At 45.9% G+C, this 25,774-nt stretch overlaps 2 protein-coding genes across 2 annotated transcripts in view; both read right to left on the bottom strand.

The window, feature by feature from the left end:
* Positions 1-16,949, bottom strand: part of LOC122042844 (mitochondrial fission 1 protein A-like) — a 30,170-nt gene extending 13,221 nt beyond the window's left edge. The window contains exons 1-2 of the mRNA XM_042603178.1: positions 16,764-16,949; positions 16,439-16,527 (exon numbers count right to left, since the gene is read on the bottom strand). Of these exons, the coding sequence (XP_042459112.1) occupies positions 16,439-16,527; positions 16,764-16,856 (182 nt within the window). The 5' untranslated portion in view covers positions 16,857-16,949. The remainder of the gene's footprint in view (positions 1-16,438; positions 16,528-16,763) is intronic.
* A 222-nt stretch (positions 16,950-17,171) lies between these two features.
* LOC121982449 (two-component response regulator ORR9-like) lies at positions 17,172-18,339 on the bottom strand. Its single transcript, XM_042535512.1, has 5 exons — positions 18,147-18,339; positions 17,982-18,055; positions 17,815-17,892; positions 17,657-17,727; positions 17,172-17,571 (listed from the first exon to the last, which is right to left on the bottom strand). The coding sequence occupies exons 1-5, from the start codon at positions 18,247-18,249 to the stop codon at positions 17,328-17,330; spliced, it is 570 nt and encodes a 189-aa protein (XP_042391446.1). The 5' UTR covers positions 18,250-18,339; the 3' UTR covers positions 17,172-17,327.
* Between the last annotated feature and the right edge of the window lie 7,435 nt (positions 18,340-25,774).

Below are 25,774 nucleotides of genomic sequence, written 5' to 3'. Positions count from 1 at the left end.
GATCGGAAGTCCGCCGAAGGGCCGATCGGGTGGTCCGTTCGGCCAGGATAGGGGCGAGGGTACAAAGGTGGCCGAGCGGCCTATGCGCTCGGCTCGGGTTATGGGATATCAGCAGGAGCATGTCGATAATTAGGCCGCACAAGATCACACGATGAAGGATCTTGCCGTCACATCATGGGAAGGTTGACGCAGTTGGCCTCATAGACGTCTTCCCGACAGATCCATATCGGCATGGCCCTTCGACAGACCCATACCGGCATGGTCAAAGGCGGTGGTTGCTTGATCGCGCCCAGGCTTCTTCGAGAGGTCTATATAAGGTCTCCATTTCTTCACCGGAGGTATATGAAAAATCTTCATCTTGAGGCCACCTATTCGTTATTCCTCGCCTGACTTGAGCGTCGGAGGGCCGTCGCCGGGACACCCCTCCCGGCTCGGTTTTGCTGCAGGTTCGCCGGAGCGCTCGAGGATCCAGCAGGGAGCGCCACGTGCCCAGTGTCCGTTGACTCCTGGTTCGGACAGGATCATATATCATATCATAAATCATCATGTCATATAAATCATAAGGGCATAGCAAGTCATATCATAAATCATATCATGCAAAATGTCTTTTAAAACATGTAGCATGCCATATGCAAGATGTCTTAAAACATATCATATAGTACTTGAACATAATATCATCATGAGGGTCCGGCTTGTACCACATACATACATAAATGCGTGCAATCCCTAGGACAGGGTAGCTAGCCCCGAACCTACTAGGGATCTAGGTCCGTAATACGACCGTCGACCTAGGGGCGTACTAAGGAGCCCATCCCTTTACTAGACCCGTTCATAGTCCGTCGGCCTAGGGGCGCTTATGGAGCCCATCCTTGGTACAAGCCATACAAAGTAAAATAGCATATCATGGTTCATGTCATAACATAGCATATCATATCTGATCCTGTCCGAACCAGGAGTCAACGGACACTGGGCACGTGGCGCTCCCTGCTGGATCCTCGAGCGCTCCGGCGAACCTGCAGCAAAACCGAGCCGGGAGGGGTGTCCCGGCGACGGCCCTCCGACGCTCAAGTCAGGCGAGGAATAACGAATAGGTGGCCTCAAGATGAAGATTTTTCATATACCTCCGGTGAAGAAATGGAGACCTTATATAGACCTCTCGAAGAAGCCTGGGCGCGCCAGTCAAAGCAACCACCCGCCTTTGACCATGCCCAGGTATGGGTCTGTCAGAAGGGTCATGCCCAGATATGGATCTGTCAGGAAGATCCTCCATCGTGTGATCTTGTGTACGGCCTATTCATCAGACATGCCTTCTCTGATATCCCATAACCCGAGCCGAGCGAATAGGCCGCTCGGCCACCTTTGTACCCTCGCCCTTATCCCGGCCGAACGGACAACCCGATCGGCCCTTCGATCCTAGCCGATCGGGATCCCGCTCGGCCCTTCGATCCTAGCCGAACGGGCAACCCGCTCGGCCCTTCGATCTTCCTGCCTTGGCGTCGGAAACCCAAGCCCATGGATGGGTTATCTCTAGCTCCGCTCGGACCATTACCCGCTTGGCCAGCCCTCCATCCGTACTTAGGTTGGGACCCTTCAGAAGGTGGGCCCCCCATTCTTACCGCCGGATCACTTGCCTTCCCTTCAAGTCTAGTCGAAGGAGGAAGTGAGTCCGACTGACTGGACCATATGTGTCCGAGCGGGCGGTCGCCGCCTTTCCGTAGCTTATAATATCCATGGGGCGGTTCGGCCCTTCTGCCAAATTCAGCCGCTCGGCTCTTCGTTTTGGTTGTCTTGTCGCTCAACATGGGTGTTTGCTTGTCTAAATCTTCCCGGAAATCGTGCAATCTTTTTCATTAAGGCGAAGCGTGCGCGGTATGGGCGCATTAATTGCGCTTGATGACAGGGCGCCACGTGTCGACCATTGCGTGGCGGCGGCGTCACTTACGATGGGACGCCCCCCGTTTGAAATGGACGACCCGATGGCGTCCTTGTCCTTCGTGACCTGGATCGGACGGCGGAGGCCGACGGGCCCCAGCTGTATAAAGTCTCAGTTCTCCTCCTCTGCCGCACGCTCGCTCGTGCTTCCTCCTTCTGCCTCCTCTGCCGCTGTAGCCTTCGGCGATCCAGTCCCACTTCCCGGCTGCTACCTTTTCCCCGGTGATCTTTTCCGCCCGTTTCCTCCTCAGTGAGTCTTCTTCCTTCACTTACTAGGTTTTCCCTGCTCATTTCGCCTCTTTCGCTCCCCTTCATTCGATTTCTTGCTGTCCTCTTGCCTCTCCGAGATGGCAAGTTCCTCTGAACCCGCCACCAGCGTTCACGGTCCCTGGTATGTGGCCATGGAGAGTCGGTTTGATGAGGAGGGTGCTCGGCGCCTAGTTCGGACGTATGGGATTCCCGATAACCATGAAATAGTTATAGCCGACCCGACTGACCGACCACATGACCCGTCGATCGGCACAATCTGTTTCTTTTTAGACCAATTCCAGGGTGGCCTTAGATTTCCTACCCATCCTTTTATTTTAGAGGTTTGTAACTATTTTCGCATCCCGCTCGGCCAACTTGTGCCGAACTCCTTTAGGCTGCTGAGCGGGGTGGTCGTCCTCTTTAAGCTGCACAGTATCCCTCTTGACCCCAAAATATTCCACTTCTTCTTCTACCCCAAACAATCCGAGCCGGGCACTTTTATTTTCCAAAGTAGAATAGGCTTTAAATTTTTCGATAATATGCCGACCTCCAACAAACACTGGAAAGAGTTTTTCTTTTACATCCGACTTCCCGAGCGGCCAGCATTCCGAACCAGATGGCAGACCGCTGTGCCGACTCAGCCGGAGCTTGGCAAGTTCAGAAGCAACCCAGCCTATCTTCATGCGGCGAACTGGTTGTCCGGTCAGCGATACAAGATCGACCAGTTGCTGCTCAAAGGGGTGTTGTATATTTTCGGATTGTCTCCCGTTCGGGCAAATCTCCCCTTCCGCATGAGTAAGGACCCTTTACTCCCTTGGTCTTTTTTTGTCTAATTGATTTTAATTTCTTTTATTACAGCTGAAGTCATGTGGCGCTCCAAGGCTACCGCTAACCTGAAATTGAAGTCCGTGGAGATTGAAGCGGCTACGAAAAAAGAGCTCGCCGAGCGGGAACTCATCCCCAGCCGCTTGACGGATGCAGGAGAGGGAGGGGCGCAGTCCGCCCCTGAAACAGAAACTGCCCCATCCGCTTCAACGGAGGTTGAGGCGAATCCTGTTTCCTCGGCCCCCGCCGAGCTGGGCGTTCCCCAGGTTGGAGATCCACCATTGGAGGTTCGGCGGAAACGTCGAAGAGACTCCGGTCCTCCGCCACAGCCCTCCGGCTCTCCTCCCCGAACTCGCCGCCGCTTACGTCGGTTGGGCGAAACTTCCACCATAGGGGAGTCCTCGCATCAGGCGGCCGCGACTGAAGAAGCGCCGTCCGGCCACCCTACCATCAAGACTACCCTCCGATTCCCGTCAGAGGAATATTTACTGTCTGCCGATCGGCCATCGAGCCCCGTTCACGAAATAACCCTGACTGGTCCGCTCGCCAAGCTCTTCGAGGACGCCCAGATTCAGGTGGCCCTTATGACGCCCAAGCAGCTCGGCGATAACAATATGCAGCAGGCCACTCAGGTAAACCCATCTTCATTCCCGTGTCATGCTGTTGTTTGATTCCTGATATTATTATTTCCCTTACAGCGTTGGGCTGAGCAAATTGCCACGAGCCATCGGCTAGCCGAGTTGGAGGATCTCCTAGAAAAACTCCAAGTGTCGGGAGGTCCCATGGCCGAGCGGGAGAAACAAGCTCTTGAGGCCGAACAGAAGAAGGCTGCCGATCTGGCTGCAGAGGTGGTCCGACTCGATGACTTGGTGAAGAAGCGGGACGGGGACGTGAAGCGCGCCAATGGTCGGAAGAGGCGGGCAATTGCTGATCTAGATAAAATGAAAGTCGAAGTCCGGGCCCTAGATCAGCAGTCTAAGAAGCTAGGGGCCGAGCTGGATGCCGAGCGGGAGATCCGTTCGGCCGAACGCACAAAAGCTGAGATGGACTTGAAGGCTGTCCAAGATACCTTAACCGCTTCCCGAGCGGCACTCAAAAAATATAAGGAGGGCGAGCCAAGTCGGCTAGCAGCAGCGCGCCAGGAATACCTCCGCTCGGAGCGCTTTGGCGAAAAGTTTGGTGGCAACGTCTCCTCAACCTTCCTCGAGGCGGTCAAGGTCACCACGGCGTACTTCAAGAAGGGGGGCATCTTCCTGCTGACCTGAGCATTCCCCCTCCCGAACTGGCGGCCATGATTGACGACATCCCGGACACCTTCTTTAACTTTGAAGACCCCGAGTGAGGCGAGTTTTTTGAGTGCTTTCTGTGTTTCATCCGCTCGGCGGATGTAAAATTTTTGTACGTGCCGTTCGGCATAATTTTTCTTATAATGAAACGATGTCCCTTTGCTTGTCTTCCTACTCATTGTCCACAATATTCTTCTGTTTGCTTAACGTTGATGCTTAGCGTCAGTCATGTTCTTAAGCATTCTCCCTCACGCGTCCGATCGGCTTGGCTCATTGCATAAAGTCCGAGCGAGGAGGCCTACTCGCTCTGCACGTATCCTGCCTGCGTGAAGTCAACAAATGCCGAGCATCGAAGGACCAACCCCCAATCGGGCCTGAATGTTTTAATACTTGTAGTTTCCGCGGTTTTTTACTCTGATATTCGTTCTTCCGCTCGGTATTTATAGCCGATCGGCGCTCTCGATTTTAACGACGGTGCTCGTCGGCGGATGTTTATAGCCGATCGGCGGCTCGATTTTTAACGACGGTGCTCGTCGGCGCGGATGTTTATAGCCGATCGGCGCTCTCGATTTTAACGACGGTGCTCGTCGGAGCGGATGTTTATAGCCGATCGGCGGCTCGATTTTAACGACGGTGCTCGTCGGCGCGGATGTTTATAGCCGATCGGCGCTCTCGATTTTAACGACGGTGCTCGTCTCCGGATGTTTATAGCCGATCGGCGCTCGATTTTAACGACGGTGCTCGCCGGCGGATGTTTATAACCGATCGGCGCGGCTCTCGTTTCCGCTCGGTTTTTATAGCCGGTCGGTGCGGCTCTACGGTTTAACGTCTGGGCTAGACGACTCTGGCTAATTTTGACGCTTCCATTCGGCGAAGCTTTGTGCCCTCCTTTTTATCACTTTTGGTTCCTTTCACCCAGCTCGGATAACGTACTCTTGGCCGAATGCCTCAGGGTCTGCTTCATCGAGCATCCGGATAATATACCTCCGTCCGAATGGTACGGGGCCTTCAATTTTAGAGCGCTTGGCCCGACCCATTTACCTCCGGCCGAGCGGCTCGGGGCCTTCGTTCTTTTGTTGGCGATGTCTTATTTGTTCTCTTGATTTTTCGTTTCTGCATTTCAAGTATTCGGTCGAAAAAAAGTACATAAGATGATTTACATAGGCACACCTTTCACCCTGCCCGGTAAGGCTGGAGGTGGTTCGCGCTCCACGGCCTATCTAGCTGTCGACCTTCCTCATCCTCCAGATAATACGCGCCCGAGCGGAGCTTTTCGATGATTCTGAAGGGACCTACCCATGGAGCTTCAAGCTTGCCGACGTCGCCGACCGGCTTGACTTTCTTCCAGACAAGGTCGCCGATCTGGAATGATCGGGGAATGACGCGCCGGTTATAGTTTTGCTTCATTTGTTGTCGGTACGCCATCAGCCGAACGGACGCCTTTGCCCTCTCCTCTTCTACCAAATCCAGCTCCATGTTTCTCCGTTCGGCGTTGTCCTCATCGTAGCTCTGGATCCGGACGGACTCGACGCCGACTTCAACCGGAATGACTGCTTCACCGCCGTACACCAGATGAAAAGGTGTAACACCCGTTCCTTCCTTAGGAGTTGTTCGGATGGCCCATAAAACGCCCGGCACTTCATCCGGCCAACTTCCTCCCAAGTGGTCGAGCCGAGCGCGCAGAATACGAAGAATTTCCCGATTGGCTACTTCGGCTTGACCGTTGCTTTGGGGGTAGGCCACGGATGTGAAGTGTTGCTCAATGCCGTAGCTCTTGCACCAATCCTCTAACATCTTCCCTGTGAACTGCCGCCCGTTGTCGGACACTAGTCGGCGAGGGATGCCGAACCGACAAATGATGTGTTGCCAGATGAATTTTTTAACCATTTGTTCAGTGATCTTTGCTAGCGGCTCGGCCTCCACCCACTTGGAGAAATAGTCTACCGCCACTAGTAAGAATTTCCTCTGCCCGGTCGCCATCGGAAACGGACCCACAATATCCATTCCCCATTGATCGAACGGACACGAGATGGTTGATGCCTTCATCTCCTCTGTCGGTCGGTGGGAGAAGTTGTGATACTTCTGGCATGAAAGGCATGTAGATACTGTCCGGCATCTGTTTGTAAAGTTGGCCCAAAGTATCCGGCCAAGAGGATCTTCTTGGCCAATGAGCGCCCGCCTGGATGACCCCCGCATGATCCTTGATGTACTTCTTGGAGGATGTAAGCTGAGTCCTCCAAGCTTACACATTTCAGCAACGGGCGCGAGAATGCTTTCTTGTAAAGCTGATCTCCGATGAGTGTAAACCGACCGGCTCTTCTCCGGGCTGCATATTCATCGGAGGGTGTGGTGCCCGAACGGAGAAATTCTATAATAGGTGTCCTCCAGTCGCTTGGAAACGTGAGGCCTTGAATCCGATCGACGTGCGCCACCAGCAGTACTTTTTCAATTGGTGGCTGAATGGCAACTGGTGTTATTGAACTCGCGAGTTTAGCTAACTCGTCTGCTGCCTGGTTCTCCGTTCGGGGATCTTCTGTATAAGAACCTCTCGGAAAATAGCTTTGAGTTTTTCAAAGGCCTCAACGTAGAGTTTAAGCCGAACATTGTTGATTTCGAAGGTGCCAGAAAGTTGTTGAGCGGCCAACTGCGAATCCGAATAGAGAGTCACCCGACCGGCACCCACATGCCGGGCTGCCTGCAATCCGGCTATGAGGGCCTCATACTCTGCTTCGTTGTTGGTAGTCTGGTAATCCAGCCGGACGGATAGGTGCATCTTCTCTTCTTGAGGTGAGAGCAGCAATATTCCAATCCCACTTCCGAGCCGAGTGGAAGACCCATCCACATATATTCTCCACATAGCTTCCGGCTCTGGCCTTTGCACTTCAGTCACAAAATCAGCCAAGGATTGGGCTTTGATCGCCGAGCGGGGCTGATATTGGATGTCAAATTCACTTAATTCTGTCGTCCACTTGATGAGCCGTCCGGACGCTTCTGGATTCAACAGTACTCTTCCGAGTGGACTGTTCGTCCGGACAATGATGGTGTGAGCCAAGAAATACGGTCGAAGGCGCCGAGCGGCTAGAACCAAAGCAAAGGCCAACTTCTCGAGCCCAGTGTAACGAGATTCAGCATCTTTCAAAATGTGGCTTAAAAAGTACACCGGCTGCTCTTCGCCGCTCGCCTTCACAAGTGCCGAGCCTACAGCATGCTCAGTTGACGACAGATATATATAAAGTGACTCACCCCCGATCGGCTTGGCCAGTACAGGCAAAGAATTTAAATATGTTTTCAACTCTTCAAATGCTCGGTCACATTCTTCATCCCACTGGAATTTAGTAGCCTTGCGCAGGATCTTGAAGAATGGTAAGCTCCGGTCGGCGGTTTTGGAGATGAATCTGGACAAAGCAGTTATCCGACCGGTCAGCCGTTGTACTTCCCTTGTATTTCTTGGGGGCGGCATGTCTTGCAGAGCTTTCACCTTGTTGGGATTTGCTTCGATTCCCCGCTCGGTCACTATGTACCCCAAGAAACGCCCTCCTTTTGCTCCGAACAGGCACTTCTGGGGATTTAGCTTGACTCCATATTTGCGCAGTGTTCGGAAGGTTTCTTCCATATCCTTGAGAAGATCGGCCGCTCGGACAGACTTAATGAGAATATCGTCCACATAGACTTCCAGATTACGCCCGATCTGCTCCTTGAACACTTTGTTCATCAAGCGTTAATAGGTGGCCCCGGCATTCTTCAATCCGAACGGCATCACATTATAGCAATATGTGCCGTCGGCCGTTACGAAGCTTACTTTTTCTTGATCTTCCCTAGGCGTCAAGCATGCAAATTAATTCGCAGCCGGCCGTAGAGTCCACCAGCTGATCTATCCGGGGCAGAGGATAGAAGTCCTTGGGGCATGCTTTGTTTAAGTCCCGAAAGTCGATGCAGACTCTCCACTTGCCGCCCGGCTTGGAGACTAATACCACGTTAGCCAACCAGCTCGGGAACTGCACTTCTCGTATGTGGCCGGCCTCCAGAAGTTTCTCTACTTCCGCCCGGATGATGGCGTTCTGCTCGGCACTGAAATCCCTTTTCCTCTGCTTCACTGGCCGAGCGTCCGGGCGGACATGCAATTCATGCTGCGCCAGGCTCGACGAAATTCCGGGCAACTCATGTGTCGACCAGACGAAGACATCATGATTTCGTTGGAGGCATTGGATCAGTTCCTCCTTTTGCTCCTCCTTCAGATCAGAGGCGATAAAAGTCGTGGCCTCCGATCGGGTCGGATGAATCTGAACCACCTCCTTTTCATCATAAATTAAAGCAGGAGGTTTCTCGGTGATGACATTTACCTCGATTCGAGGCGTCTTCCGAGCAGAGTTGGATTCTGCTCGGACCATCTCGATATAGCATCGCCGAGCTGCTAACTGATCCCCCCGTACTTCTCCCACTTTGTCTTCGACGGGGAACTTCATCTTCTGGTGGAAGGTTGAGACGATGGCTCGGAATTCGCTAAGCGCCGGTCGTCCCAAAATGACGTTGTAGGACGAAGGAGAGTCGACCACCACGAAGTTTATTGTCCTGGTCCTTCTGAGCGGCTCCTCTCCCAGTGAGGTAGCTAGCCGAATTTGTCCGACCGGCTGAACTTCGTTGCCAGTAAACCCGTATAGCGGGGTCGTCATGGGCAGCAGCTCGGCGCCAATTTGATCATGTCTGGAAGCTGAGAAAACGAACCTGCCGGTATGACGTGTCTGGAAGGTTGACTGCATCCCCATGACCCGGTCGATGAGCTGTCCTCTACGTTGACCGGATCGTCAGAGGTCCTCCTCCGGTCAACTGTACCTGTATCCAGCGACCGGGTCGCCCCGGCCTCTAGTACCTCGGTGCTCGAGGCGAATCCCACAGATATATGAGCAATCGAATACTAACGACAAAATAATTAACTAAATGCAGAAAAGGTACGAGAACGTACCCTGGCCCAGGGGGGCGCCCTCGGATGGGTGGATGAGCTGACTGCGTCGTCGCGACCCCAAATAATAGATAAATGTCCACTAGGCGAATAGCTGGCCATGATGACTTGAAGCCAGGCGCAATATAGATCCGCAAGGCAACACGCGGTCCGACTATAACCTAGGCTCGCAAGCCGACATACAACAGCGGCACGAAGGCCGAATACACTCTCGGCTCGCAGGCCGGCATATAGACATAGTACGATACCTGAGCCCTCGGCAGGCGACTGCTCAAAGGGTGACGGTGCTGCCCGGAGTTGTCGATGGCTGCGACAGGGGCTGCCGGAGGTGACGGCGCTGGACGCCGGAAGTGCTGTCCACCGGAGGCACTATGGCGCTGCTAGAAGAAATGTCGCTATCCGGTGGGGGCCTCGGCAATGGCATCCGTAGCCGCCAGAAGCGGCGTGAGGCAGCGGTGATGGCCGCCGGGGGTGGCAGCACCCGCCGGAGGTAGTATCGTCTGCCGGAGGTAGTATCGTCTGCCGGAGGCAGCGGCAGTGGCTGCGGGAGAAGGTGGCAGCGTGCGGGAAAGGTGGCGGCGACGACCGCAGGAGGAGGTGAACCGCCGAAGGCGGTGTCCACTAAGGGCGGCGCTGGTTGTGCTCCGAGGCGCTGTCGGCGTGGAGAAGAGAGACGGGGACGAGGAGAACCTGAGGTTCGGTTGCTGGACGTCGCAAGGGCGGCGGTCTGTTCGTGGAGGCTTACCGACGAGGAAGGAGAGGAGGGAGGAAGAGGTGGCTTGTCGGCAGCGATCCTCGAAGGAGGCGGCCCTGGATGATGAAGAACTGGCTGCTCCTTTCCATGGCGGTGGAGGCCATCCTGCTACCGCAGGTGGCGGCGGCGGAAAAGCACGAAAAAACCCCCCTCCTCCGTTTCTCCTCGGCGGCCCCAGCCACCCAAAACGTGAGCCCCCTCCTTTTCGTGCTTGCCTTCATCCCCTAAAGAAACCTAAACATCCAATTACCCAAATACCCTTTGACCTCCCCTTAATTCCTCCCATGCCACATTCATATCCGGAACACAAGCCTCCCCTTCAAGTCTAGTCGAAGGAGGCGTGAGTCCGACTGACTGGACAAGTCTATCGCCAAGGGATGAACCGCTCACGATATCAAAATCAAATCGCTGAACCCAAAGTATACTGTCTCCAGCGACCGGTCGCTATAATAATGGTGTCGCATGAGACAGTACTCGTGCCGAGCGGATCAAATCTGTAACCGGACCAATGCCTAGTACGCAGCCACGAAGATACCGACCGGACGATCGAAGTGATGCCGATCGGGTGGATAGATGCTGAGCGAACGACAACACGCTGAGTGCTCGACATGTAAACTGACAGCCGACCGAGCGGCACGTGGGACGTTGAGTAGACCGGCACGAGGCCGGGCGTGCGACCTAGATCAAGCGGTGTGGTCGAACGGATGATCGGAAAGATGTCGATCGAGTGAGTAGACGGCGAGCGGACAACGCCGAACGAGCGACAGAGAAAATGACGATCAGTCAATCATGAAATGCTGGCCTGACGTGCTGAATGAGCAGCATCGAGAATGGTCAACGAGCGAACATAAAATGCTGGTCCGCCAGTCGAGTAGCGAGGAGTTGGCAATGCTGAACGAGCGATCGGAATGATGCCGATCGGATGGATAGATGCTGGACGAATGCTGTCGTGCGAACGATCGTAATGCTGCCGATCGGATGTATAGATGCCGCGCGTGCGACCGTGGTGACGTCGATCGGTCAGATAGATGCCGGGCGGACGATGCCGCGCGTGCGACCGTGGTGACGTCGATCGGTCAGATAGATGTCGGGCGGACGATGCCGCGCGTGCGACCGTGGTGACGTCGATCGGTCAGATAGATGCCGGGCGGACGATGCCGCGTGTGCGACCGTGGTGACGTCGATCGGTCAGATAGATGCCGGGCGGACGATGCCGCGCGTGCGACCGTGGTGATGTCGATCAGTCAGATAGATGTCGGGCGGACGATGCCGCGCGTGCGACCGTGGTGACGTCGATCGGTCAGATAGATGTCGGGCGGACGATGCCGCGCGTGCGACCGTGGTGACGTCGATCGGTCAGATAGATGCCGGGCGGACGATGCCGCGCGTGCGACCGTGGTGACGTCGATCGGTCAGATAGATGCCGGGCGGACGATGCCGCGCGTGCGACCGTGGTGACGTCGATCGGTCAGATAGATGTCGGGCCGCGAGGACTGCTCGACCCCGAACGGGGGAGATAGATGCTCGCGACGGCTACTCGACCCAAACGGGGGAGATAGATGTATGATATACTGGTCCGATATACTGGTCCTCCCGGCCGAACGGCTCAGGGGCCTTCGGCTTCGAGCCTGTGGCTCGGATATAAACCTCCCGGCCGATCAGCTAGGGGGCCTTCGGTGATAACTCGACCCCGAACAGGGGAGATAGAATATATGATATGCTGGTCCGTGCAGAGGTCTTCAGCCCGGGAGGTTTATAGTCGTCGGCCCGACTGCGTCCCGACTCTTGGTCGGTCGCCCGGGAGGTTTATAGTCGCCGGCCCAACTGCGTCCCGACTCTTGGTCGGTCGCCCGGGAGGTTTATAGTCGCCGGCCCGACTCTCGATTTTTAACGACGGTGCTCGTCGGTCTCCTAATGTACCTGGCCGAGCGGCTCAGGCCTTCGCTCCCTGAGGAAGTACTCAACTAAAATGTACCTAGCCGAGCGGCTCAGGCCTTCGCTCCCTGAGGTAGTACTCAGCTATAATGTACCTGGCCGAGCGGCTCAGGCCTTCGCTCCCTGAGGTAGTACTCAGTCCCTGAGGTAGTACTCAGCTATAATGTACCTGGCCGAGCGGCTCAGGCCTTCGCTCCCTGAGGTAGTACTCAGCTATAATGTACCTGGTCGAGCGGCTCAGGCCTTCGTTCCCTGAGGTAGTACTCAGCTAAAATGTACCTGGCCGAGCGGCTCAGGCCTTCGCTCCCTGGGGTAGTACTCAGCTAAAATGTACCTGGCCGAGCGGCTCAGGCCTTCGCTCCCTGGGGTAGTACTCAGCTAAAATGTACCTGGCCGAGCGCCGAAATGTACCTCCCTGAGGTAGTACTCAGCTAAAATGTACCTGGCCGAGCGGCTCAGGCCTTCGCTCCCTGAGGTAGTACTCAGCTAAAATGTACCTGGCCGAGCGGCTCAGGCCTTCGCTCCCTGAGGTAGTACTCAGCCAAGGCAATAACCTCCCTCTATCATCCTGAACAGCGCAGGGTTTTGGTTTCCCATCCTGCCATAATAGTATGCAGCCCGGCCGAACAGCTCGGGGTCTTCGTGATACCCTTCCCGGCCGAACGGCTCAGGGATATTTACGATAATCTCGACCTAACCGAATGGTTGAGGTCTCAGATTTCAAGCGTCTAGCCCGTATCACCTACGCAGCCCGGCCAAACGGCTCGGGGTCTTCGGGATTGAGCTTTTGGCTCATACAATATACCTCCGGCTGAGCAGTCGGGGCCTTCGTCTTTGAGCCTCTGGCTCGGATATAAACCTCCCGGCCGATCGGCTCGGGGGCCTTCGGCTTCGAGCCCCTGGCTCGGATATAAACCTCCCGGTCGAACGGCTCGGGGGCCTTCGTCTTCGAGCCTGTGGCTCGGATATAAACCTCCCGGCCGATCGGCTCGGGGGCCTTCGTCTTCGAGCCTGTGTCTCGGATATAAACCTCCCGGCCGATCGGCTTGGGGGCCTTCGTCTTCGAGCCTGTGGCTCGGATATAAACCTCCCGGCCGATCGGCTCGGGGGCCTTCGTCTTCGAGTTTGTGGCTCGGATATAAACCTCCCGGCCGATCGGCTCGGGGGCCTTCGTCTTCGAGCCTGTGGCTCGGATATAAACCTCCCGGCCGATCGGCTCGGGGGCCTTCGTCTTCGAGCCTGTGGCTCGGATATAAACCTCCCGGCCGATCGGCTCGGGGGCCTTCGTCTCGAAGAACTAATACAGATCATATAACTAACCGAGAACAGATAACGAAAAAACTGACCTAGGTCATGAGAATAGCAGAACTCTCCGGCGTCGTCCATCTTCACGTTCCAGATCAGGCGCGTTCCCACAGACGGCGCCAATTTGATCCTGTCCGAACCAGGAGTCAACGGACACTGGGCACGTGGCGCTCCCTGCTGGATCCTCGAGCGCTCCGGCGAACCTGCAGCAAAACCGAGCCGGGAGGGGTGTCCCGGCGACGGCCCTCCGACGCTCAAGTCAGGCGAGGAATAACGAATAGGTGGCCTCAAGATGAAGATTTTTCATATACCTCCGGTGAAGAAATGGAGACCTTATATAGACCTCTCGAAGAAGCCTGGGCGCGCCAGTCAAAGTAACCACCCGCCTTTGACCATGCCCAGGTATGGGTCTGTCAGAAGAGGCATGCCCAGATATGGATCTGTCAGGAAGACGTCTTTGAGGCCATACTGCTACTGTATCAACCTTCCCATGATGTGACGGCAAGATCCTCCATCGTGTGATCTTGTGTACGGCCTATTCATCAGACATGCTTCTGCTGATATCCCATAACCCGAGCCGAGCGCATAGGCCGCTCGGCCACCTTTGTACCCTCGCCCCTATCCTGGCCGAACGGACCACCCGATCGGCCCTTCGGTCCCAGCCGAGCGGACTTCCGCTCGGCCCTTCGATCTTCTTGCCTTGGCGTCGGAAACCCAAGCCCATGGATGAGTTATCTCTAGCTCCGCTCGGACCATTACCCGCTTGGCCAGCCTTCCATCCGTCCTTAGGTTGGGACCCTTCAGAAGGTGGGCCCCCCATTCTTACCGCCGGATCAATATCTTATCATATCATGAATAGTGCTCTTAGTCCCCAAGGGGAAGCAACTCTTAGCCCTTCACTTATCATGTCATAAAGAGTGTTCTTAATCCCAACAAAAAGGGAAGCAACTCTTAGGCCTTTGCTTATCATATCATAAAGCATGCATATTTGAGCACATAGCACATCTTAAGAGACATTATTATGCATGGATCATAAGCATACATAAATGAGCATGTTATTTGTCATATCATAAAGCATGCATACTTGAGCACATAGCACATTGTAAGAGACATAATCATGCATGGTTCATAGGTATAAGTAAATGAACACATCACCTATCATAGAAAAGACATGATCATGCATGAAATCATCCTTATCATGGCCGAAGGTTCATGAAGAAGGAAAATAAATTTCAAATAACATACAAGCATGAATATCAAGCTAACTTCATATCATATCATAAGGAGATACATGAGCATGCTAGATTAAATTTTTAACTTCCTTGAACCCTAAAATTTGTTCATGTCCGAAACCTTCATGAAGAGGAAATCAAGCTCTAAGCAACATGCAAGCATAAATACCTAGCTAAATTCATATCATATCATAAGGAGATACATGAGCATGCTAGGTTAAATTTTTAAGCTTCCTTGAACCCTAAATTTGGATAATGGCCGAAACCTTCAAGAAAAGGAAACCAAGCTCTAAGCCATATGCAAGCATAAATATCTAGCTAAATTCATATCATATCATAAGGAGATACATGAGCATGCTAGATTGAATTTTAGCTTCCTTGAACTCTAAAATTTGTTCATGGCCGAAACCTTCATGAAGAGGAAAACAACTCTAAACAACATACAAGTATGAATATCAAACTAACATCAAAACATGATAACCCTAAGTTAGCTTTATATCATATCCTAAGGAGAGTCATGAACATGTTAGACTAAGTTTTAAGCTCTCATAGGTCTTTCATTCACATCATGACCGAAACCCTATAGGATAATACCACTAGGTTCCAACACATACAAGCATGCAAACACTTAGAATCTTTCATACCATTTCATAGAAAAGATCATGAGCATGATAACTTAAATTTTTAACCTCTCCTAATCCATTATTTCAAGTCTTGGCCGAACACTTTATGAGTATGGCATTAAGTTTTAAGCAACATATAAGTATAAGGACACCAAACCAATCTCTTATTATAGCATACATATCATAAGGACATAGTGAACATGGTTAGTTTAGGTCTTAAGCTTTTCTAGGTCCTTCATCTATACTTGGCCGAAAGTTCACAATTATAGATCTAGGTTTTAAATAAACATACAATATAAGAACATTAACTAGCTTCTTATACTAGGGTACTTATCATAAGGACATAATGAACATGCTTATTTAGGTCTTGAACTTCCCTAATCCTTTTATTCATGACTTGGCCGAACACCTTAGGAGCATGAAATTAAGTTTTAGGCAACATACAAGCATAAGAACACCAAACTAATCTCTTATCATAGCATACATATCATAAGGATATAGTGAACATGGTTAGTTTAGGTCTTAAGCTTTCCTAGGTCCTTCATCTATACTTGGCCGAAAGTTCAACCTTGTGACCCTAAGTTTTAAGCATTCTAATCTTATGGAAAACATAAACAACTTGTACCATAGGTGAGGGGATACTTACATCCTTTCGCTTGTTGATCCTAAAGAAAGTGGTACCCTTGTGAGGAGGAAGAAGGAGCTTCTCTTCCTAGTTCTCTCTTTTGTTTCCTCTTTCTTGTAAGGAGTAAACCTTGAGATTCCTTCTTAGGAATTAGTTTCCTTGGAGAGAAATCCTTAGCTTGGTTTTTAGAAATGAGGGAGAGAGGGCTCTATGTCTCGGTGGAGAAGGATGAAGGAGAAAGAAGGAGGAGGAAGAAGAAGAAGGAAGGATTAACAATTTTCTTTTTTTCTCTCAATCCTATTTATTTCTCATGTAAATGAAACATGTCTTCATTCATCCCCTTAACCTCTCTATCTCTACCCTCTCTTAATTCCCACGAAATTAGAGGAAAAGAAAAGGAAGGAAAGCAACTTGCTTTTGCTTGCTTCTTTCCTTAACCAAGAGGAAGAGGAGGTAAACTATTTGGTTTTCTCTTGTTCCTTTACTTAATTATCTTCTTACTTTTAACTACAATTTTCATTCTTTTCTATTCATCTATTATTCATTACTCTAGTGGTTATCATACACCAATTTAACTCTATTATTTGTGGGAGATTTAAGGTTCAAATCTTAACCTCACTTTCTTTTTATTTCATTTTAATTTCTATTTCCATTTCTCTTTGTCTTTTATTTTAAAGGAAAAATACTCATAGGTATAGCTTATCGTGGGTGTTACATGGAATGGACAAGAGCCCCGGACAACCTCATAAGACCCTCATTCTTGGTCTCCGCAGTTCCACTCTCTGTGACCTCTCTCTCACAACCCTATGCGAATGAGTTCGATCGGTTAGCTAAAGTAAGCAAAAACAATTCGTCCTATCAAGAATTCTACACTACAGCATCAGGGAAGAATGTAAAAGAAGACAAATTGCTCCACGAAAACAGCTTCTGAGAATGTCCTAATTGTTCCGAGCAATGCGAGAGAGAAAAACAAGGAAAACGAAGCATACGAAGGGGGATTCGACGTGGTTAGATTTTTTGCAGACGAAGGATAGACTTACAGCGATGATGTCGCGGTCACTCCACGGAATGTGATCACAGCCGGTAAAGAAGGAACCAACCGAGTCTAAGAACTCACGGATCTTGACATCCATGGCCACGCACTACCTAGGACTAAGGGGGGAAGAATTCCAAGACGGGCCATCAGTCGGCCAAATGTAAAAGGGAGGAGAACTTGGGGGGCTAAGAATACGAGGAGAAATCAAAATGGGGATGTTTGTGGATCTCCTCCAACGGGATTTGAAGACGAATCCTCAAATGTTAAGGGCCCGTTTACACGGATGGAAAATTTGACGGACGGATGATCGGGCTGAGAGATGTCATCGTGAACAATAATCTTTACCCCTGTTTGCTTCAATGGATCGATAGAAACAGAGTGCCAGATTATATATACATACGTAGGTGCTATATTTTAGAATTAACGCTTTTATTATGTTCAAATACGTTAGAAATAAAATCACATCAATGGAATCTCAAAGTCCATTGAAACCTTTCTCCAGTTTTTACATTTCCTATTTCTAAATCGCTCTATCACTTGGAAATTGGCATCATTTCTCAGGAACTGATCACCCCAGATAGCAGAATCTTAGTCTTCTCCTTTCTCGTGCAGAGTCCTCATCCCTGGCTTTCCTTTTGTTGCAGAAACTGCTATTGTCATGTCTGATGCTTCTGCAGATGATTTCACAGTCTTCTTCTTGATTTAGCTGTCCCTCTTTCGATTTCCCTTTCAGTATGTGAGGCCTGAGCCTCTTCATGTCCGAGAGCCTAAGTGGCTTCAGAAAGAACTCTTCTGCTCCTCCTTCTAAGCATCTGCAGAAACTCCCTCAGAATATTTTAGAATTCAATTAAATACAAAAAAATGAATTGAGATCAAACTTCTTTCTTTCTTTCTCACCTGTTTATCCTGGAAGGCATGTTCTCTGATGACATAATCACTACTGGAATGTCCTTGAAAGCAGATGACCCCTGCAATTGAAGAACGCAAGTTAATTTCTCATCAGATTCTTGAAACAACAAGACGAACTTTTTGCATCAAAAAAAGGTGAAGTATACCTTGATGCTTTTGAGAAGGTCATACCCTGTCATCCCTGGCATGGAGTAATCTGTTATGATCAAATTCACCTCTGTTTCCTGCATCAGCAAGATAAATTAACACCAAAGGAGAAAAAAAATGGAAAAGAAGAAGGAATTGAGGTGCTGAAATGGATCAGAAAAATTACATGATGTTCTGATGAAGCAGTCGCTGACAATCCCAGGAATTCAAGAGCCTTGCTCCCTGAATCCACCGTGGTAACTGAAGCACCAAAAACGCATAGAAACTTGTTGTCATAAAAGTGAAGAGCAAGGATTGATGAAGGCATCAGAGACTGAGCGAAGTTAATTACCTCGAAAGGAAGAGGTTTTGAGGAGCTTCTCGATGAGCTTCCTGTCCATGATGCTATCATCCACAGCCAGGACATGGAACCTTGCCTCTGCTTCAACAGCCATGGAAAACTGATCAAGAAGGAGACAGGTTCTTTGTTTTCATTGCTCATCCTATAAACGCCCTCGGCGACCCATCAAATCCAAAGAGAGATCCGGCCAGATATGATTCGTATCTAGTTGGGTCCTTGCACTAAACACTGAGGAACAAGATATTGAGGTCTCGGTGGCCCATGCGATCGTTGGTTCAGATACGTTGAGTCAATGGAGGCCCAGCCTGTTCCCCCAATTGAACGGAGATTAAATGCGTCGGCTCGCAAGGACAAGGGAGGCAACTTTCCACATGACAGACCTTTCATTCAAAGATTTGCTAACTCAACACAATCTCCTCTCTCTCTTTCTCATTAAAAACTAGCTCACTCTTGTCCGCTCAAAATGACAATTAAAAGGATCAAAAGTGACCTCCACTAAACCAAAATCCCACTTTACCGAACTGCATAGTGTTTGCTTGATGGGGTATCAAGACCGGTCCGAAAGCTGCTTGTGATCCATCTCCCAGTAAATAGCGATTGCCACCGTTAACTTCATGCCACGCTTTGCAAATCCCTTACTAAGCTAATGGGGACCAATCCTTTTGCATTTGTCTCTTCAACTGAGGTGCCATCCTCCCTAGGAAAAGAGATTCACTTTAATCACCCAAAGGTAAAAACAATCAAACACTCTTCTCCTCTATTATATCCTCAGCATTATTTTTCCAGTAAGTAAAATCCTTAATATCATGATGAGTAATAATTCTCTCATCTTAGTGACGAATAATAAAATATTTAAGATCACGACATCGGAGAGATATCTACTAAAACTTCACCTCATCCTACATAAGCTTTTTCACTTAATCCTTTGGATCAACCAACCTTTGCAGAGGTTGTGGCAAATAGTAATTATTTCATCTAGAAAAGATATTATTCTATCTTGCTAAACCTAACAACGTTCTTCCGTGTAGATGCCCCTCTTGGAAGGAACCATGACTTTAGTAGTTAGAAAATGGCTTATAAAACCTATATCAATGAAGACTTTACAACCAATACTCATTGGACTTTTGCTCAACGAGAGTACAAATGGAAGATGTCAGCTTGAAGATATCAGGCAGGTGAAGTGGGGATGATGGGAGAGGAGGGAGGTGAAGAGACAAACTTAAATGATCTTTTTCTCAATTATCTAGCAGATGTTATCTAGCAGATGTTACAGCAGAGTTTTTTACAACTTAATAATCCATTGATGAAAGAGACTCAAAATATCTGTGAAACAAGAATTAATTTTCTATCTTACTTCGTTTAGAGTCTTGAACAGGATTTATTGAGAGGATGTTTGGTTTTCTCCTAGAAATGGAAGTGGGAATAGGAATGGGAATGTATATCATAATATTATGGAATGAAAATGAGTATGAACTTGAGTATTATTCTTAAAAATGATATTTGGTTAGTTAAATATTTTCAATCGGAATGAACCTAAATTTTTTTTTAAACCCTTACAGAAAAATAAGAGAAAAAATTAAATGGGAGAGAAAGTTGAATGTGAGGGAACATATGATGAGAGAAAATGATAAAAGAGAAAGTGTGTTGGGAAAAAATGAAGAGAGAGAAAGTATGATGAGAGAAAGTGAGGAGAGAGTGCATGATAGGAGAGATTGAGAAGAGAAAAAGTATGATGAGAGAGAAAGTGTGCTGAGAAATAAAAAGTGATGAGAAAAAATAAAGAGAGGAAAATATTATGAGAGAAAATGAAAAAATGAGGAGAGAAAAAGTATGATGAGAGAAAAGTGGGTTGAGAGAGAAAGAGTGATGGGAAAAAACGAAGAGAGATAAAGTGTGATGAGAGAAAATGAGAGAAAAAGTATTATGAGAGAAAATAAAAAAGTGAGGAGAGAGAAAGTATGATGATAGAGAAAGTGGTTGAGAAAGAAAGAGTGATGGAAAAAATGAAAAGAGAAAAAGTATTATGAGAGAAAAAGTGTGATGAGAGAGAAAGTATGATTAGAGAAAATAAATAGAGAGAGTGTGATGAGAGAGAATGAAGAGAGAGAAAGTGTGATTAGAGAAAATAAGGAGAGAGAGTATGCTAAGAGAGATTAAGAAGAGAGAAAGTACGATGAGAGAGAAAGTATGATGAAAAAATAAGGAGAGAGTGTGTAATGGGAGAGAAAGTGGATGGAAGAGAATGAAGAGAGAGAAAATGAGGAGAGAGAGTGTATGATGGAAGAGAATATAGAGAGAAATTTATAGAGAATATGTGGAACCGCCACATCAGCGGCCCCCTTAGAGCCGGTCCCACGGATATAGAGGGAGGTAAATGCAGGTACACAGATGTAAAGTGCATGACGGAGACGTTAACCCCAGACAGTGACACCCCGGGGATCGACTCCTGGACCTTTCAACCACAGAACCATGCACTCCCCATCTGTGCTACGCCCTGGGGACGAAATTTGTAGAGAATATGTGATGAGAGAGAATGAGGAGAGAGAAAGTATGTTGAGAGAGAAAGTGTGATGATAAAATAAAGAGAGAGAAAATATGATGAGAAAAAACAAGGAGATAGTGTGAAATTAAAAAAAAATGAACAAATATACTAAGAGTATTTTTGTCTAAAACTTTATTCATATTTCTATTCCATCAAATCCCAAGGGTGGGGGGGGTGAGTTTCATCCATACCCAAATTTTTGAGTTTTATTCGAAAATCTTGATTCTATTTCTATCAACCAAACATAAAATTTGAGAATGAATCCATTCTCTATTTCCCAAATCCATAAACCAAATGTCACTTGTGTTTTTTTTTTTTGGATCGGATATCAAATGTGGAATATTGTCATTTTTCTATTAAATCTTGAAATATCAAATGCCTTTTCAAATGTAAAAAATATATAATTTTTTATAATAAAAATATATAATTAATAAACCCTATTAAAAATAAGGAAAAACACCTAAAAGCTCTCAATTCCAACTGTTAGTTAAATTTCCGAGTCTTGGATCACATGCAGAGAGTTTAGCATTTATATTTAATCGAATAAAGCTAAATATTCTTCTAGTGTTTTATTCTGCATTGTTTCTGAGCCGGTTTCATTCTTTGTGCATGCTTCAAAATCTCAAATTATTATATCATAGGCATGAAGTATGAACTATGAAGAATGAACTAATCCATCGTATCTCATATTAAGAAAGTAATAATTTATCCTAAACTCTAAGCCTTAATACCTTTTCAATTTCTCAAGTATTTAAGTATCGAGTCCTAATTTTACTAAATTAACAAATATTTTTTTTAAATAAATGATGATCTAAAAACGTTAGGTTGATAAACCATTCGCTAGTACTTTTTGATTTATTTTAATAATTGATGAAAAAATTTTATGAGCCAAATCAGACACTCTCAATATTAATCAACGTAACTTAAATATATGACAACTCACATTATCTCCAGTGCAATGACAATCAAAATTTAAATCTCAAATAGAATGAATATTATAAAAATGAGCTTCAAATTAGGTATAAATTATCTTCTATATTTATCCTTAAGCGTATCATCAAGAGACCATCTTAACAAAAACTCTCAATAAATATCACATCATATCATGGTTAAATCATTGAAATTAGAGTTACAGTTAGCTATCGTTAGAGTCTAATATCATTAAATTACTCTAGGACATCTCATATACTTATACAGTTTTTTTTTAAATCTCCAACATACTAACTCAATAACTCAATGTCACATTAAAAATATAAAAATTTATCACTCTCCACAGCTAAAAAAACACTGCCTATAATTTGTTCTTAAGAATCTTGCATTATCAAACTTTTTGTGCTTCATTAATTAACTCCACTTATATTATTAATTTTGAAAAAGTAAATTTAAAATTTTATTACGATTCTTATAACTTAAACTTTACCTCTATAATTGATTTGAACTTTTTTCTTCGACTATTTAATTTTATAAGTCTTTAAAAGTCTCCTATGGAAGAAAGCTAACATAGTACTATTCAAATGAATATAAAATAAACCATGTTCTTGTTGTTTTTATTTAAGTAGAGAGAAACAAGCTATAAGCTCACCAATCGAGGCAGCTAAAAAGCTAGCTACACCTACACTTGTAAGGTGCATGTTCAGTGGAGTAGTGTAATTATTGCATCCCCTCCTACAACTAATAAATTGCCGAGCTTTGAAGGTCGTGAAAAGGTTTTCAGACCAAGCATTAAATAATCTTAATTCAGACCAGAGAAGATGGATGGTAATGCAACATAGTTCCCATAATTTCTTTTATTAAAGCCACAACAAAACAAGTTCTTATGATAACCGGGTGTTAATAATGATATATATTTTGTAAGCGATGTTCTAAAAGTTGATAGGATAACGAGACTTGGAAGATACCAAAATACACCAAATTTATGTTAGAAGATAGCCGACACACCACTAACATGATAAGGAACACCCAGTAACTAAGCAATTAATGGATCTTATTTGTGGAACTCAAAAATTAATCCAATTTGCAGCAAGCACATCCTTCATTAACAAAACCAGCATAGTTAAAGTTTATAGAAAGGATAAATATGAAGATCAATTTATGACCGACACGTATCCTCAAGGAAAAAAAATATCTCTTCCATCTATTAACCATGGTTATTTATAAATTAATTCTATAATTTATATCTCTTCACATAATTCACATAATTTAGAAAGAAAAAAAATCTCTTCCATCTATTAACCACGGTTATTTATAAATTAATTCTATAATTTATAACTCTTCACATAATTTAAAACCGTGAGAGAGATTCAAAATAAACATAATCACTTTTTACATCAATTGAAAAAACAAACATAAATGAAGAAAATCACTCAAAACTCTCACATACATTGGGATGCTCAGATCATTTCTGAACACCCCACACACTCACTTAAGCAAAAGAGTAGAGTTAAACACCATAACAAAACCAATACCTTAGATATCACAAGATTATATCACCTGCCCACCATCCGCTTATCTCAAAAGTTTGGGCAACTTTCATAAAAAATATATATTGGGACAACTAGATAATCTACGATATCCCCAATGTTAGGGACGATGAGCTTGTAAGAAACACTAACTATAAAGACAAGAATCGGTTCCTAGGGCAATCAACGAGTCAAAGCAAATAATCAATAATGAGTCGCCATTACAACTAAAAATCTTGATAAAACAGCAATAACACTTAAAGGAAACATATTTTTAGTTAGTCGCTTGCAAACTCCTTGAATCAACTAACTTAACTGTATAGTTACATAAAATTCTAAAGATAATGATTTTGAATAAGATCACTTAAAAAAATTCCCTCATTACTCTGATTAACTTCCGTATGAGATTACAAATTCATCACTAATCTAAAACGCTAAGAGATAGATTTCAACCAAATAAGCATTAACTCAATCTGGAGAACAAAAGAGCATTTCAGCTTTATAGAAGTCAACCAAGGAACTTCTTAAAAGATCAGCCAGATACTAACCTTTAAACTGCAATTATATTGATAGAATATTTCTTGTACAGCAAAAGGAAGGCCAAAATTGGATTTGATAGTAATTCTACTTTAGCAAAAAAAAAAAAAAAACAATTGAGAGTATGATGATTGAGATATAAGGAAAGTAATTATAGGGCCATCTAACAACGTATAGTGCTGTGAAAACCAAACACATTAGATGAAGAACAATCATACGGCATCAGAACTACTGATCCATCAGTATTAGGATGAAAATATGTAAGAATATTAAAAGCGACAACAAGATATATATAAATATAAACTGAAAGAATTTCTACCGATATCAGATGGGAGATATTGTTTGATAATCATTCAGCTACAGCTAATCATGATGAAAGCAAAAGTGGATATTATTTCAAAATTTTGAAGAACTTAGTATAGTAATGTCAAGTAGCACACACCAAAAAGAATCATGTCATCTCGAGCCGAGATATAGCCTAGCACTCATGATCACATGGAATATAATTCATTTAAAAATCCAAAAGCATTTGGTAGAATCAAATTTACACTATTTTAATATCTATATATCTATAATTGCAAAAGGGGGGAAAATCAACCAGACCATTAATGGAATTTAATTAGAGCTACTTTTAAGTAAGTTTTCTGATTGATGTGTTTCGTCATGTATGGATAACTCCTAATTAAAATTCTTCATCTTCAGAAGTTCTTAAAAGTCTTCATCACCTGTCAAAATAGCTATGTAATAGTCTGACATAAATACTTGTTATTGAACTTGTCAACCATATAAAATTGTTCTGAAACATGAATTAAATTGCTATTCAGAATTTATAAATTAATGTATAAATTTTAGTTCTCACATCTCTCCCTGCCTGTATATTTACATATATGACAATTATTTAATTAAATATTCAAGCAAACATGATTGTGGACCAGTAAGATAAATGAAATCAATTAGTTATGGAACAATGGTAATCACAAAGAATTTTAATAACAAGGACTTCCAATAAAAGGAGTGATAAACAAGCTAAGTCCTATTCATAATCCAGGGAGTTTTATCCTTCCACACCAGCATACACTAATTTGATAATCAAGCAATTTAAGAAATAGACTAAAGGATCAAAACCAGTTATTGTGATCTGTCTCACGAATATTACCTTTAAATTTATATTTTAACTTGAAAATAAAAACGAAATTGTAGTGGTTATTAACTTGGCAATTTCATTAAGTACTATTAATGAACAAGATAATTTGAGTAAATGAGTTGGGTTATGCATTTTGTTTAGTGCTGTTACAAGAAATAAACTGAAACAAAGCACGGAGTAGTGATGAGGATATTTAATGATTAAGTAAATTTCAACAATCAACTAAAACAAATAGAAAAGAAAAGGCATATGGATCTAATTATCAAGTTAAGCTTACATTCCCCAAGTTTCCGTTAAAAGTGAAGCATATACAACCGCTAATCATGGGTGTCATGCTCAAGAATAATGAACGATAAAAACCAATACAAAGCTGAAAACAAATAGGAAAAAAGTAATCAAAGCTGACACTGAGAGGATGGTCAATAGTGAATCCTACAAAAAAGATAAAATCAATGACAATCCTAGTCATTCCCGTGATAAAACCATTCACCACTATTCAACGTCTACTGCTCAGATTCTTGATCTTTGATATGTAGTGGCATGAGTTGATGGGATGACAAAAGGAGAACGGTGAACAGAAAACGTGGAATCACATCACACCGCCCATGGCCTTGGAAAAGAAAGAACCCACAGCAACCATGCTTTTAAGTAACTTGGCACATATGCACACCTAAATGCAAAAAAAAAAAAAAAAAAAAAAAAAACCTCTACTAGTTTCGATACTCCCTCCACCACACACCATCTTTGCTCAGAAACAAGTTCAGAAACTAAACATGATAACTGCAGGAAAGCTACTAAGTAAAACTATACATGGAAGTTACCATTAACAAATTGGGCAACATATGGCCCCCATGGCGAGCTGAGCAGTGCAAATGGAGATGGCCCCATGGCGAACTGAGCAGCGCAATTTACACTGCACCACTTTCACGTCTCTATT

Source organism: Zingiber officinale, chromosome 1B, assembly GCF_018446385.1.
Source record: "Zingiber officinale cultivar Zhangliang chromosome 1B, Zo_v1.1, whole genome shotgun sequence".
NCBI classification, from domain to species: domain Eukaryota; kingdom Viridiplantae; phylum Streptophyta; class Magnoliopsida; order Zingiberales; family Zingiberaceae; genus Zingiber; species Zingiber officinale.
The sequence above is the reverse complement of the archived record's forward strand: the minus strand, read 5'-3'. Positions and strand labels throughout refer to the sequence as shown.